Genomic DNA, 16,594 nt, shown 5'->3' with positions numbered 1-16,594 from the left:
TTTCTCAATTTATATTATAAGCAAATTTATTTGCATTACACTATAAAATAAATTCAGTTCTTTAGTACCACAAAGACTCAGAAAGTTGTTGTTATTTTAGGAGAGGTTACCAGCTTGCTTCTGTCACATTCTACAAAGCAGTTCACGTGGTAGAACAAGTTATTGCAGGTAAGTTTTTACAGTCTAATTCACTATCATTTCAGTATGAGTAGGCTACAGTGTTAATCAAATTATTATATTAACATTTTTGGAAGAAACTAAACTTACACAAAATAGTTGTTGTTGAGGTCAAAGTTGTATCAGAGTTTCCATCTTGTTTCTTGTAGACAGCGTTGCAACTGACTTTCTCTCCATCATGAAGGTAAGAAGCATTAAAGTTCAGAACAGAGATCTTGACCAGAGTTTTGTCCTGATTCTCCTGCAGTGTCTCCTCACTCTCCCCCAGTGTGGGGGTCCATGTCAGATTTGGAGGACGAGACAGACAGGAAACGGGAGCAGAGCAGGTCAGACTCACTGAGTCTCCATCATTCATCTCCAATGTGGATGGAGTCAGAGTTGGTGAGGGAAAATTATCTGGGAGGAAGGGTCAATGATAACATGCATTGAGCAAGAATCCGAGTTTGTTGCTTATTTAAATTTTGTAATGTAGTGAGAAAATGATAATAAAATGGAAATATAGAAATGAAGTAAGAAAACTATAGTTAGTTGATACAAATAATGTTGATAAAAACGTTTACCTTTGACTTCAATATTTACACTTGCTGACTTAAAAGTGTATTTGAGACCATTACAATCTAGTCTAAAGTTATAGGTGTTGGAATGGCCATGCTGCATGTTGCTGAAGGTGGTGGTGCAGTTTTTCTCTGTTAAGTTTCCTGTCACTGGGTTTGTATCTGTTAGTCTTGGGTCACTGCTGCCTGAGTAAACCCACAGAGCTCTGCATCCACCATTTAAATATTGTTCATATTTTCTTTTCATGCCAAAGGAGCAGGGGACGGTGACACAGGATCCTCTCAGAACTTGTACAGTCTGTGGTAGAGAGATTTCAAACTGGCCACAGCTTCTGCCTGAAAAACAAAAGAGGTTTAGGTAAAATAGTGAGATAATAAATTGGGTTTTTGCTGATTTTTTGTCAGCCTATTCTTATAGCATTTTAACAAAAAATGTGATATGTTGTTATTAGCTGTAAGAATAGCAGTAGTATTTTTTTAGTGAAAAAGTAATCCTTTCAGGATACTGTATTTGCAAGTTTTAGACTTCTTCTGTGATCAGGTACGTGAACATATGTTCACATTATAAATGTTTTAAGATTAGACAGAAGCATAACCTAATAATATCTGTCAGTTATATAATTCATGTAATTATTTACTCTACTTATTATATTACATTACATTATAAATAAACTCAAGTCTTTAATTCCACAACGACTCAGAAAGTTGTCCAAGTTTTAAAATAGGAGTTGTAACCAACTTCCTTCAGTCATCTTCCAAAAAGTTGTTTTATTTCAGTATGATTAAGTCACAACATTAATCAAGTTATTATTTTACCATGTTTAAAAGAAACAACAAACTTACACAAAATAGTTGTTGTTGAGGTCAAAGTTGTATCAGAGTTTCCATCTTGTTTCTGGTAGACAGCGTTGCAACTGATTTTCTCTCCATCATGAAGGTAAGAAGCATTAAAGTTCAGAACAGAGATCTTGACCAGAGTTTTGTCTTGATTCTCCTGCAGTGTCTCCTCACTCTCCCCCAGTGTGGGGGTCCATGTCAGATTTGGAGGACGAGACAGACAGGAAACGGGAGCAGAGCAGGTCAGACTCACTGAGTCTCCATCATTCATCTCCAATGTGGATGGAGTCAGAGTTGGTGAGGGAAAATTATCTGGGAGGAAGGGTCAATGATAACATGCATTGAGCAAGAATCTGAGTGTGTTGCTTATTTAAATTTTGAAATGTAGTGAGAAAATGATAATAAAATGGAAATATAGAAATGAAGTAAGAAAACTATAGTTAGTTGATACAAATAATGTTGATAAAAACGTTTACCTTTGACTTCAATTTTTACACTTGCTGTTTTAAAAGTGTATTTGAGACCATTACAATCCAGTCTAAAGTTATAGGTGTTGGAATGGCCATGCTGCATGTTGCTGAAGGTGGTGGTGCAGTTTTTCTCTGTTAAGTTTCCTGTCACTGGGTTTGTATCTGTTAGTCTTGGGTCACTGCTGCCTGAGTAAACCCACAGAGCTCTGCATCCACCACTTAAATATTGTTCATATTTTCTTTTCATGCCAAAGGAGCAGGGGACGGTGACACAGGATCCTCTCAGAACTTGTACAGTCTGTGGTAGAGAGATTTCAAACTGGCCACAGCTTCTGCCTGAAAAACAAAAGAGGTTTAGGTAAAATAGTGAGATAATAAATTGGGTTTTTGCTGATTTTTTGTCAGCCTATTCTTATAGCATTTTAACAAAAAATGTGATATGTTGTTATTAGCTGTAAGAATAGCAGTAGTATTTTTTAGTGAAAAAGTAATCCTTTCAGGATACTGTATTTGCAAGTTTTAGACTTCTTCTGTGATCAGGTATGTGAACATATGTTCACATTATAAATGTTTTAAGATTAGACAGAAGCGTAGCCTAATAATATCTGTCAGTTATATAATTCATGTAATTATTTACTCTACTTATTATATAATCAAACTTCTTGGCATTACATTATAAATGATCTCAAGTCCTTAATTCCACAACGACTCAGAAAGTTGTCCAAGTTTTAAAATAGGAGTTGTAACCAACTTCCTTCAGTCATCTTCCAAAAAGTTGTTTTATTTCAGTATGATTAAGTCACAACATTAATCAAGTTATTATTTTACCATGTTTAAAAGAAACAACAAACTTACACAAAATAGTTGTTGTTGAGGTCAAAGTTGTATCAGAGTTTCCATCTTGTTTCTGGTAGACAGCGTTGCAACTGATTTTCTCTCCATCATGAAGGTAAGAAGCATTAAAGTTCAGAACAGAGATCTTGACCAGAGTTTTGTCTTGATTCTCCTGCAGTGTCTCCTCACTCTCCCCCGGTGTGGGGGTCCATGTCAGATTTGGAGGACGAGACAGACAGGAAACGGGAGCAGAGCAGGTCAGACTCACTGAGTCTCCATCATTCATCTCCAATGTGGATGGAGTCAGAGTTGGTGAGGGAAAATTATCTGGGAGGAAGGGTCAATGATAACATGCATTGAGCAAGAATCTGAGTTGCTTGCTCACTATTTTTCAGCTTACATTGTAAAATTAAAAATTTATAAAAAACATTTAAACCTACCTATGACTTCAATATTTACACTTGCTGACTTAAAAGTGTATTTGAGACCATTACAATCTAGTCTAAAGTTATAGGTGTTGGAATGGCCATGCTGCATGTTGCTGAAGGTGGTGGTGCAGTTTTTCTCCGTTAAGTTTCCTGTCACTGGGTTTGTATCTGTTAGTCTTGGATCACTGCTATCTGAGTAAACCCACAGAGCTCTGCATCCGCCATTTAAATATTGTTCATATTTTCTCTTCATGCCAAAAGAGCAGGGGACGGTGACACAGGATCCTCTCAGAACTTGTACAGTCTGTGGTAGAGAGATTTCAAACTGGCCACAGCTTCTGCCTGAAGAACAAAAGAGGTTTAGGAAAAATAGTGAAATTATATTTTTTGAGGGTCTTCTAAAATCATGACATTTTCCATGATTTTAGCTCTTTATATAATTATTAGAAAAATATGAAAGTGATGAAGTAAGTTCTTGATCATCTTGCCACAGATATGAGTTCTGGAGAAAGATCTTCAAATTTGCCAGGTTTGTTTGTAATTTTTTTTCACTAAGAACATTGTTTTATGCATATGATGTGTGTAAATACAGACCAGGTATCTCAAGTTGAGAAGCTATATAGTAATAATGAAATTTATTAGAGAAGTTTGTTTGTGGCCAGTGAATAGTTGCGCACTGACAGATTTAACATTCAGAGCAAATCTGTGCTTAAAAGGGTAAAACACAAGGACATTGCATTCTAACTCAACATCATGCAAATATGTCTGAAAAATAAAGGTTTGTGGCTTTTGCAATACCAGACGACCAAAGTCTACATGAAAAGACCTGTCAGTGACACCCAGACATAAAATCATTACCTCAGGCGTATTTTTGTAGAAATGTAAAAAGTTCAGTGCAAGCTTTTAAATACTTAAGACAGTCCTTTAGATCCATTATGCAATAGTCACACTTCTGTTTTATGCAAAATAAATCTGTGTGTCATATGCATAATTAATAAAAGCAATCTTACACTGTATAAAAATGGAGCTGAGAAGTAGGAAATACATAGTGCATGAAATAGTTTCAAGAATGAAGCCCTGCTTTAGCCCACATAACCAAGGAGAGAGAACATAAAAAGTTCTCTCAGGTAGGTATGGCATGAACCACGCTAGTTACCTAATGCTTAATGAAAATTGTGCAGCAGTGAACAGATTGACCAAACATTACACAGCAGATACGCTTTCACACTGCTTCTGGAATATTTAGTGTGTAAAAACACATGTATATGTTCAGAAAGTACTACACCAAAGATCATCATGTTTGAAACAGATAAATCATAAGTTAGGAGAAGGTTTAGCATATGAGCACAAACATGTAGATCCAGACACCACGGTGAGAAATTAAACCCAATTTGACTTGAATGATTTGTCCAAATGGCATGCATGCATGTTAAAATGTTCAATAATAAGGAATTGATCATATTTTACCATGTTTTCTACCAAAAATATAAGTAGGCCACAATATTAATCAATCCATAATTCTGACATTTTAGAAACAGAAGAATTATCTTACACAAAATAATTGCTGTTGTGGAAAATGAGGCGTCAGCACTTCCATCTTGTTTCCTGTACACAGATGTGCAGGAAATTTTCTCTCCATCGTGGAGGTAGGAAGCATTGAAGTTCAGGACAGAGGTCTTAACAAATGTTTTGTCCTGGTTTTCTTGCAGTGTCTCCTGACTGTAACCCAGTGTGGGGGTCCATGTCAGATTTGGAGGGTGAGACAGACAAGGAACCGGAGCAGAGCAGGTCAGATTCACCGAGTCTCCATCATTCACCTCCAGTGTGGATGGAGTCAGAGTTGGTGAGGGAAGATCATCTGAGAAGAGGGCTCAGTAGTATAATTTATCGAATTGTATTATTGGCAACATGCAATACAATAAAAAAACATCCCCTGCATACATAAATATTCTTCTAGCTAGCTATATCGATAATAACACATACCTGTGACTGTGAGAGTCACACCAGCCATGGTAAATGTTCCTCTTAGAGAACTGCTGCAATCCAGTCTGAAGTAGTAAGTATTACTATGATCAGGTCGCATGTTGCCAAAAGTGGTGGTACAGTTTTTCCTTGTTAGGTCTCCTGTCACTGCATTTGTATCTGTCAATTGTGGATTGCTTTTATTCTTGTCAACCCATTTTGCTTCACATTGTTCATTTAGGTTGCCTTCATATTTGCTCGGTATGTCAAAGGAGCAGGGGACAGTCACACAGGATCCTCTCAAAACCCGTACAGTTTGCACCAAGGACACCTGAAACGTACTGCACAGGACACCTGAAAAACGACATCATTTGAAGAAGAAAAGGACCAACTATATTGTAATGTATGTTATGTTTAATATTTTAAAGTAAAGAATGAAAGCTTTGATGCCATAAATAGTTGGAAAATACCTTATACAAAGCAACATTAATATGCAGTCTAGTCATTAGCAAATATGAATATGTGTCAAAATCATCTACAAATAAAGTCACTAATTTCACCCACAAGTGAGAAACTAATAACTAGATAATAACTATTAACTAATCTTGTATTCCTGTAATCTGTAGTCTGGCCCATCATGCGTAGGATTTGATACAGTATAACTGTATTTTTTATGGAAATCTACATTTTATCATTTACAAACTCACCATACAGCGAAGAGTCAATGAGAAGAAAAATCATAAGTCCAACCATCTTTGAATAATGAATGTTTAGAGCCTACAAATCACATGTAAAACAGTTAGTATGGTTGTTTTATAAAAAAAATACTTTAAATGTTAAAGAATATAAAATCAACAATTTTAATATATTTAGTATTAAATTACTTGCATGAATAATAAGCAAAATGACTCAAAATGTTCCATCTGTATTCTGACAATATGATCTGGTAGGGTTCACATTCACATAGCACTTAAGTGATTATAAAAGGAACAACACATTCCAGTGATCCTTTGCTGATTGTATAATATTTAAATGCAAAATGAAACAAATTAAAAGAGAGCTAGAGTTCAAACAGGACATTCAAACAGAAACTTTGCAACTAATGTCTTTGAAGCAAATCTACAAACATTAAATTTATTTACCCGTATTATCTTAATGTACAAAGTTCACATTTAAGTGGAAAATCAGTGGACTGACAAAAATTTAGAAAGGAGAATATCTCACCTCTTATTAAAGACATCCACAACTTTTATCCTCAGTAGTTATAGAAAGCCATAATATTGTTGTTTAAAATTTTATGGCTCACATCTGCCCTACATTCTGTCTTTAGTGCACACAGAATGTGGAACTAAAAACTGAAAAAGGAGAAACTAACCAAACAGCTGACAGATGCAAAATAAAATATGACCTTAGAAATCTTTTGCATGAGGCTTCTTGAATTTAATTTTAAAAAAGTCCCAGCATAAGAAAAATTAAAAGGCATGTGACTGGCTGCTTTCTGGTGGACAGATCCAGAGTTTGGTGATAAAACTCAGTAGTGATTTCTGCCTGAAAAGTAAAGAGAGCACAGGGAGTAAAACAAATCTAGGCAAGCCAGAAGAAATAAAAATCCTTTCTCAAAAAGATACTTGAGGAGTTCAATTTCAGGGTTACTCTACCAGAAAGCTTGACTATCAAGCAAAGTCAGGTCCTACTCCTAAAATCCCTCAAAATCAGGCGAACTAACTTCAGCAGGAAAACACCAATACACCAGGAACCTGACATTAGCAAACTTCAAGTCTCCCCATAATTCCCAGCCTGAATGGGGAAATTCTTACGTTTTTAGCATCAGAATATTTTAATCTTGTGTTCAGATGTTTTCAGACAGAATGCAGTTCCATCTGCAGTAGTGCTTTGTTACATAGATTTGAATTTGATGTCCTGATGAAGTTATACAAGTTGCAACACTGCTGCGACAGAAAGTACTTTTGAAGTACATTCAGTTGTGTTTTTCATGAAACAGGAACAAGACATCAGCAGAAAGTAAGAAAGACAAACTGACAGCAAGTAAATAGTTGTCCAAGTGAAAATGACATTTAGACAGGACTTCCACATTTATTTAGCATTTCTCCATATTCTAGGTGCTTTATTTAGCACCTAGAATAAAGATTAAATAAAAAAAACTTTTCTTTGTATGATGTGTTAAATATCAAGAGCAGATTTTAACCCTGATTAAAAAAATAAGCATGGAATATTCACAAAAATAAGGAATGGTTTTGTTTTACAAACCATCATTGTAAAAATTGAGTGGTTACTATGAGGGGCCGTTTAGGACAAAATTTACGTTTTGTCTCTCACACACTACCAAAAAGTCTCGCATACTCCAAAAAAGTAGCCACGCACACTCCAAAAATTTACGTTTTGTCTCTCACACACTACCAAAAAGTCTCGCATACTCCAAAAAAGTAGCCACGCACACTCCAAAAAATTACGTTTTGTCTCTCACACACTACCAAAAAGTCTCGCATACTCCAAAAAAGTAGCCACGCACACTCCAAAAAATTACGTTTTGTCTCTCACACACTACCAAAAAGTCTCGCATACTCCAAAAAAGTAGCCACGCACACTCCAAAAAATTACGTTTTGTCTCTCACACACTACCAAAAAGTCTCGCATACTCCAAAAAAGTAGCCACGCACACTCCAAAAAATTACGTTTTGTCTCTCACACACTACCAAAAAGTCTCGCATACTCCAAAAAAGTAGCCACGCACACTCCAAAAAATTACGTTTTGTCTCTCACACACTACCAAAAAGTCTCGCATACTCCAAAAAAGTAGCCACGCACACTCAAAAATTACTCACGCACATTCAAAAAATACTCAAATTGCGTATACACACACTACTAAAATGTCACACACACACACACAAACGTTAACTTTCTCGCTCACATACACTACTACCAGCTCGCGCACATACACTACTACCAGCTCGCGCACATACACACAAACGTTAACTTTCTCGCTCACATACACTACTACCAGCTCGCGCACATACACACAAACGTTAACTTTCTCGCTCACATACAGACGTTTATCTCTCACATACACAAGACTAAAGTTGAACACACACAGTACTAAGACTCGTTTTATGTATGTGTGAGAGCGACACTTTTTATGAATGTGTGAGAGTTGTCACGGAAGAGGCGGGGCATAATTTTTGGATCAAACTGCGCATGCGTAGATCCTAAACTATAAGTTTCGATTGTTGACTCACTGTATGTTCTATTACTTAGTATATTTGTGCTTTTAAATATATATAGAACGTTTAACTTTCTTGTAGATTAAATGTGCTATAGAATGGCAGCTGCCTGACCAATTCTCTCTCGTTTCGAATTAGAGTTAGCCATGTTCGGTATAGCAAACTCTTTCTTCTTCGGCACTAGTTGGCGCCGGTTAATAATTCCTGTAATACTGGCACCCAGTGGACAGATTGTACTACAGCAATTTTGCTATTTTTAATCAATCAATCAGATTCATTTATTTCTATAGCACATTTAATCTACAAGAAAGTTAAACGTTCTATATATATTTAAAAGCACAAATATACTAAGTAATAGAACATACAGTGAGTCAACAATCGAAACTTATAGTTTAGGATCTACGCATGCGCAGTTTGATCCAAAAATTATGCCCCGCCTCTTCCGTGACAACTCTCACACATTCAAAAAAAGTCTCGCTCTCACACATTCAAAAAGAGTCTGGCTCTCACACATTCAAAAAGAGTCTGGCTCTCACACATTCATAAAAAGTGTCGCTCTCACACATTCATAAAACGAGTCTTAGTACTGTGTGTGTGTTCAACTTTAGTCTTGTGTATGTGAGAGATAAACGTCTGTATGTGAGCGAGAAAGTTAACGTTTGTGTGTATGTGCGCGAGCTGGTAGTAGTGTATGTGAGCGAGCTGTTAGCAGTGTATGTGAGCGAGCTGGTAGTAGTGTATGTGAGCGAGCTGTTAGCAGTGTATGTGAGCGAGAAAGTTAACGTTTGTGAATGTGCGAGCTGGTAGTAGTGTATGTGAGCGAGAAAGTTAACGTTTGTGTGTGTGTGTGTGACATTTTAGTAGTGTGTGTATACGCAATTTGAGTATTTTTTGAATGTGCGTGAGTAATTTTTGAGTGTGCGTGGCTATTTTTTTGAGTATGCGTGAGTTTTTGGTAGTGTGTGAGAGACAAAACGTAATTTTTTGAGTATGCGAGGCTATTTTTTGAGTATGCGTGAGTTTTTGGTAGTGTGTGAGGGACAAAACGTAATTTTTTGGAGTGTGCGTGGCTACTTTTTTGGAGTATGCGAGACTTTTTGGTAGTGTGTGAGAGACAAAACGTAATTTTTTGGAGTGTGCGTGGCTATTTTTTTGGAGTATGCGAGACTTTTTGGTAGTGTGTGAGAGACAAAACGTAATTTTTTGGAGTGTGCGTGGCTACTTTTTTGGAGTATGCGAGACTTTTTGGTAGTGTGTGAGAGACAAAACGTAAATTTTGTCCTAAACGGCCCCTCATAGGTTACAGTTTAAAACCCACAAACCATTCCTCATGTCCTGTAATGCATTTGTGATTTTGCATAATTAACATATCCTTTAACAATTTATTGTCCATTTATTAAAATGAGGAATATGATAAAGGAGATAATAAAGGTTTTAAGGTTTACTTACAAAAGTCAAAACAATAAAACATGAAATGTGTGGAATGGAGTCCACTTCTAAGGATCAGCTATGTCTGCATCCTGACCAGACATAGCTGATCAGGATGCAGCTACGTCTGGAGGATAGGAGGTAATCTATGTGTCTTTGAAGGTGTCTGATGATAAACAAATTGTTCACAGAAATGGCGGCTACTAAATGGTAAATGGCTTGTACTTGAAGTCCACAGGACTCCAAAGCACTTACTTTGGAGTTACTGCATTGCAGCCACTATGTCTGACAGAAGCAAGGCACCATGCTCTGGATAATATGAGGAGGTTTGTGGTCTAGATGAGTGCAGAGGTAAACAGTGAGTTTGAGATTCCAAAGATAATCAGACTTAGATAGTAGGGAGCTTGTACTGAGAGCAGGGACAGCAATTACCAAAATCCTGGTGGAGCTCAGAGTCTGCTGAACTTACATCTAGGCGTGGTGAAAACGATGCTTCCTGAAGCACTGAGCCACTTTAAAACAGTTGCTCAGACAATGGCCTATTGTTCTCTATACGTTCTATAATAGTGACATCTAGTGGTAGTTTTAATGTACTGCAGTTGTGAATAAAATTGATAACTTATTTGAAATCAGAAGTCTGTTTCATTCATACCATTTTCATTAAACTCATGTTCTCCAAAGCAACCTGTGTTTTAATAGTTTATATAAAATTGAAAGGAGGATGTTGCAATAAACATTACCTTTTTAACAATAGTGACACCTTTTTTTCTGTTGGACTGTAAATAATTATTATTCCATGAATTATTCTTTTCATTTTATTTCTATCTGAGGACGATGATGTCATTATAGTGATTCATATAAGAAGAGACTCTGAGTAACATTCAAAGATTTTTATTTAAAAAAGGCATCATTTCCACTGTTTTGGGCTTCAGTTTGCTCCTCTTCTGGCTCACTACCTCGCCAGCATTAGAGAAAACCAGCTGACAGGGCACAGATGAAACTCAGACTCTCACACAAGTTTTTTTAATGCACTCAAAATCACACACAACCACTCAACCTGTCTAAAGTGCCTAAACTCAGATTTTCACGGACTCGAATCCATGCACACAACCACTCAAGTTCAGACGCTAACTATATCTCGTGATTTCTAACTTATGCAAATGCATGTCCACCTTTTCAAAAATCCACAGTTTAAGAGGAAATTCAGTTTCATTTTAAAGCCTAAAATGAAACTACAAAACCTGCCCATTCAGGATTCCTGTGAATCAGCACACGAGGAGCTGGGTGTCACAAGTAGTCCAAGACACCAGAAGAAAACGAGGCCTCTTTTAGGAGCGGTCACATAATTTTTGGCATGTTGACACAGTGATCAAAACACTGATCAAAACACTGCATAACGATACTACCGGTTCATTTGGCTCCAAACTGTGTTGAGCAGGAGGTGTCGTGCAGCACATCACTAAAAATATGAACTACTTCTCAGTGCAAAGCTCCTAAGAAGGGTTGTAAATGCCACAATGGAGTAGCGTTGTAGTGATGATGTGCTGAAGATGTAGAGGTGAAAAGAGTAGAAGCTTCTTGAAGAGACAGAGCCCAAATTCAAGGCATCAAATTGCAAAGTCAAATTTATTCTAAGTTGTATTTTATATATATTTACAGCATTTTTACCACAACTGAAAGTAACAAAGTTACTTGACTGTGCTTAAAATGACAATGCGCCTAAAAAATGCATAATGCTCCCCTTTTAACAAACTGTTTTAGTTTGAAAGCCCATTACACAAATCAGATATGTAAAACAGTAATGCAATGTTATTTACTTTCAGCTGTGTACCTTAAAAAGCCATGGATTACAAATATCACAAAATTGTAGAGATGATTAGAAAAAAGTCTTGATAATATACGGCAAAATAGATTAAATCTTGAGGCAGCTATTTGATGACCAAATTCTGAAAGTATAAATGCATTTACAATGTAGCATATTCTGTCACAGCCTAAAAGCAAACCAATTAAATAAAATAAAAAATCTTAAATTAGCATACAGCGTCTTGAACATCTTTAGATATGTCCAGTTAATACCACAATTACAACAGACAGACAGCACTAGAGTCAAAGAAATTATTTTAAAAACTCACCCTATTACAAACTTTTAAGTTGTTGTTGGTATGTGGGTGTGTTTACAAGTGTTCTTCCTAATTTTTATTTTGCTTGATTAAATTCAGCAAAACATCAGAGCTGATTTTTTTTTCCACAGCAATAAAAAAGCAGGTTATAATTATCTAGCTTATTTTGCCTGTCTCGGCCTCCTTGTGTTGACATAGATGGGATCTTCTTCTGTGTGTGGTATCTAAAGTTAAAGAAGAAATATGAACAAAACTCATTATTTCAAAAGCTAAAAATGTAATAAAAAGCATAAACATTTGCTAATATACCTTTTTCCTCTTCTTTGCACTATTATTTAGACTGTTTTGCTGAATCTTCAGATACCTGAAATAAGATATTGAAAGATGTTGTCAGTTTTAATGTTTTGCTGCACACCTATATATAATCATAAAAAAGTCGTAAAACACAAAGGGGAAACTGAACAGGCTTCCTCTGAACTACTCACTTACCTGATAGCAAACAGCAAGACACAGACTAGAGTTATTAAGACGACAGTAGTAGCAATGAACGCAAACATCAGGTTTTTATCTGAAATACAAATTTGAAAAATAAAGATCAAGATATAACTCTGACAGAGCTTATTAAATACACTTTATCCAGAGAAATATATTTTCACACCTTTGTCAAAGAAGTCATAGGGAATGATAAAAAAATGCTGAACAAAGGTTGTTCTTACACTAATAATCATGGATATGTATAGACAGAAGCAATGTTGGGTTTGTAATGTCGAGTAACATGTTTCTATTAATGAGGAGGAACACAATACAACAATAAATGCACAATGCATACCAAATTACTTTGAGCAATAAACTGTTTTAGACATGTCATACACAATTATATTAAGTGGGGCACTTCACATGTATATGCATTGAGCAAGGGGCAGCTATAAAAGTAAATCATATCATGAGATTATACACCAGCTGTCTGATACTAATTTTAAATATGGAGCTAAGTTTAGTTTCATTGACCATATCCAGTATTACAATCTAAATCTTCCACCAGTCTTCAAATTCAGTAAATTTATGCTGAATAAATTATATGTTATATCACATTTAATTTCAAAATTAGAACCTTTTCTCACTGTTGTGTTGCAAAATACTGTAAGGTAAATACTCAGAAGTACCCTATATCTGCATTTATTTAAGCAAACACACTGTACAGACATAATAGACACACTGATTACCTGTTATGCTGCATTCAGTACAAAACTGTTTCCTGGCTGATCCTACAGAGTTGAAGCTAAAGCAGAGCAATGATGACAGATTTCTGTCCTGTGGTTCATTGACAATGATGACACTCTTCAGATGTGTACTATTCAGAGTGTCAGTGGAGATAGAAATCATGTTAGATTGGATAACCTGCTGTCCATCCACAACCCATTGTAACATGAGACTGCTTCCAACAGTTTCACAGGAACATCTGACGTGATTTGCAGCTCTGGTGCAAATAGATGAGTCCAGGATCACTGGAGGAACTGTAAACCAGGAGACAAAACTGTAACTTGAAAATAAGGTAAATAAAAATGGCAAAACTACTGTATATACAAAGGGTCATAGGATGAATAAAAACAGGTGTGGAAATAATCACACAGAATATTTGATCAATACTGGGGGATCTCAATAAATTATAGTACCATTGAAAAAATCTTTTATTTCATTAATTTAATTTGGAAGGTAAAACTCATGTTAGATTAATCAAACACATCATTATATATATATTATATACAAAATATATACAAAATAGTCTTACAGCTCTTAAAAAACCCAAACTGGACAAATGAATGTTAGAAAAATGTGCAGAGATGACAGGATGACTGAAACCTTGAGGAGAATGTGAAACAAAATCATTTTAATAGGTTAAGATAGTTTCACAAAGTGCTGAGTGTGCCTGGAGTAAGTGCTTCAAGAGCCACAAACATACAGGTATGACAAATTTGGGCTATTACTGTTGAAATGCTTTTGACCTCTGAACCAGTGACAACATCAGCATCATCTTTCATGGACTAAGCTCTGTCATTTTATTTGATGTTTTATTTAAAAAAAAACTATTCATCCTTGTTGTCCAACATTTGTTTCAGTTGTAGCTGGTGTGAAAATGATACAAAAAGCTATAATCTATATAAATATCCAAGAATACAATTGTGTTTTGACATTCTTGATATGTTTTCAGAGACTGAAGTCACCAGTGGAGAAAGCTTTGTTCTCATCACTGAGTAGCGTGCTTGAACAGTAGCAATATACTGTATTTCAAAATAGCTCACATTAGCAGCTACATAGGGCTAATTTCAAAGGAGGTTTGAGTTAAAATAGTAAAGCATTATTTTAGTGTAGATTAAAAAAAAATCAGTGATATAACTAAAGAGTAAAACATGGCATAGATTAAGTAATGATGTTATTAGTTTCAAGACATGAACTATATAATTTTCGTAGGTATGACCATATATGTCACACTTCTACTTTTATTCTGTTTAATTCTTTGTGTTTCTGTTGGGCATGTTTTTCCTATGCACATGTAAATTAGCTCCAGTTGCTAAAGTTTCTTTTCAGTTTGTACTGTTTTCTATGTGTCTATGAGATAATTAGATTACTTATTGGGTCCAAAATTATTAGCCCTCCTATGAACGTTTTTTCTTTCAATTCTTCACTGCTGTTAAAGAAGATTTTATTGAAATCATTAGTGATTTTAATAAAAGGTAAAGATGTAAATTCAGTGGGCTAATATTTTTGTCCTCAACAGTATGTAAAATGTTAAAATTTGGGAAAGGAAAATTACTTACACAAAATCCTTGCTGTTAAATCTGTGGTAACAGAAGCACTTCCATCTTGTTTATTGTAGACAGCTGTGCAGGAGATTTTCTCACCATCATGGCTACGTGAGGCAATGAAGGTCAAAACTGAGGTCTGAAACTGAGTTTTGTCCTGATTCTCTTGCAGTTTCACCTGACTCTCTCCCAGTTTGGGAGACCATGTCAAAGCTGGAGGATCAGACGGGCAAGGAGCTGGAGCAGAACATGTCAGTCTCACAGAGGTTCCCTCTTTCACCTCCAGAGTGGATGGAGTCAGAGTTGGTGAGGGAGGATTATCTGAGAGGAAGGTTGAGTGCTACGGTTTAGTGGTTGAGCATGACATTTAATACATCTTTATCTAGACAACAGTACATTTAATATGGGCTAGTCAAACATATTTGATCCATAAGATCTTTGCTTTTCAAAACATACCTGTGACATTAATTTTCACAGAATCATTTGTATAGGTCCATATGAGCCTACTGGGACATTCCAGTCTGAAATAATAGGTTTTGCTATGACCAGGCTGCATATTGTTGAAGGTGGTAGTGCAGTCTTTCTTTGGTAGGTTTTCCGTTGTATGGTTTACTAGTTGTGTGTTTTGATTGTAAATGACCCACTCTGCTTTACATGTGCTAATCAAAAGGCCTTCAAATTCATTCTGGATGTCAAAGGAGCAGGGGATAGTCATGCAGGATCCTTTGAAAACTTGTACATAATATGGTAAAGAAATCTCGAACTTGTTACACTTGGTACCTGAAAAAGAAAAAAAAAAGGAAAAAAAGATGAGTCTATAACTTCGGTGGTCATAGCAGCTGTGCGCCACCACAAAGCATTTGTGTGTAGGTTACCATAATGACTTACAACAGCCCTGCTGACCTGCAATATAATTCTTAGGGAGGCATACAACACTGTGTTACATGTTTGTATGTAAAAATGTCACTCTACCACAGGAATGGATCATCAGCATCCACTCAATTTTGTTGAGTTTATTGAATTTTCCTGGTGTATCCTCTGTTACAACCAAGATGATGTGTATATCATTTTGGTTGTATACCTGGCATACATGACTAAAAGCTAATTTATTTGCTGAATGAATGATGCAGAAATGACAGCACAAGAGAAACAAATAATGTGCAATCTGGGAACCTGCAACTTCTCAATGCCATGTCCTTCATCTGAGAACAGCTGGGCTGAGCGGTGCCAGATTTACACATGGAAAATGAATCTTGTTGAAGTGAACTGTGGAAAATACCACAAGTACACTGGACTTCGCCTTGTAGATTTGTCTGAACTGTGATTGGCTGGTCTGCCTGTCAATCATGATCAACGACAACCTATCAGAGCCTTAATGTGTTGGAACTTTGTGGCAGACCCGGTGTTTTTTGTAGTAGCAGTAGTTCAATAGTTAAGCAACTGTGTTATCAAAAAGGAGTTATACGTGTGATATTTGCTGATCATTTTGTTTTGTTGCATCAAGAATTGTAAGTTGAGCGACAATAAAAGGACGCCACATCTTTGAACGGATGCCTGCAGGTTTTTCAGATACAAATCACCACGCCCTTTAGTTCATGAACTGACTGAGAACATACCAGTTAGAGAGGAAAGTGTCAAGAACTCACAATAAGATAAACCATAACAATTGGTTTATTTGTCCTTTTGACCTATATTAGACATTGTGTGGCACAAGTCTCGAGAATATTTAACAGTTCTTTTTACT

The 16,594-nt window shown here is 36.1% G+C and overlaps 1 protein-coding gene and 1 long non-coding RNA gene across 4 annotated transcripts in view; both read right to left on the bottom strand.

The window, feature by feature from the left end:
• LOC111608103 overlaps window positions 1–6,632 on the bottom strand; it is a 35,580-nt gene extending 28,948 nt beyond the window's left edge. The window contains exons 1-10 of one of the 3 annotated variants that reach the window (XM_023330768.1): window positions 6,487–6,632; window positions 5,970–6,039; window positions 5,284–5,616; window positions 4,853–5,158; window positions 3,313–3,642; window positions 2,894–3,199; window positions 2,045–2,374; window positions 1,575–1,880; window positions 738–1,067; window positions 268–573 (exon numbers count right to left, since the gene is read on the bottom strand). In XM_023330768.1, the coding sequence (XP_023186536.1) occupies window positions 268–573; window positions 738–1,067; window positions 1,575–1,880; window positions 2,045–2,374; window positions 2,894–3,199; window positions 3,313–3,642; window positions 4,853–5,158; window positions 5,284–5,616; window positions 5,970–6,015 (2,593 nt within the window). In that variant the 5' untranslated portion in view covers window positions 6,016–6,039; window positions 6,487–6,632. The remainder of the gene's footprint in view (window positions 1–267; window positions 574–737; window positions 1,068–1,574; window positions 1,881–2,044; window positions 2,375–2,893; window positions 3,200–3,312; window positions 3,643–4,852; window positions 5,159–5,283; window positions 5,617–5,969; window positions 6,040–6,486) is intronic. The other 2 variants (XM_023330767.1, XM_023330769.1) reach the window with 2 other exon arrangements.
• Window positions 6,633–12,190: 5,558 nt separating this feature from the next.
• LOC111608105 lies at window positions 12,191–15,006 on the bottom strand. Its single transcript, XR_002752536.1, has 3 exons — window positions 14,866–15,006; window positions 12,359–13,563; window positions 12,191–12,273 (listed from the first exon to the last, which is right to left on the bottom strand). It is a non-coding gene; the product is annotated as an uncharacterized LOC111608105 (long non-coding RNA).
• Window positions 15,007–16,594: the final 1,588 nt, after the last annotated feature.

The sequence above is a fragment of the Xiphophorus maculatus genome, chromosome 3, assembly GCF_002775205.1.
Source record: "Xiphophorus maculatus strain JP 163 A chromosome 3, X_maculatus-5.0-male, whole genome shotgun sequence".
In the NCBI taxonomy this organism is placed as follows: domain Eukaryota; kingdom Metazoa; phylum Chordata; class Actinopteri; order Cyprinodontiformes; family Poeciliidae; genus Xiphophorus; species Xiphophorus maculatus.
The sequence above is the reverse complement of the archived record's forward strand: the minus strand, read 5'-3'. Positions and strand labels throughout refer to the sequence as shown.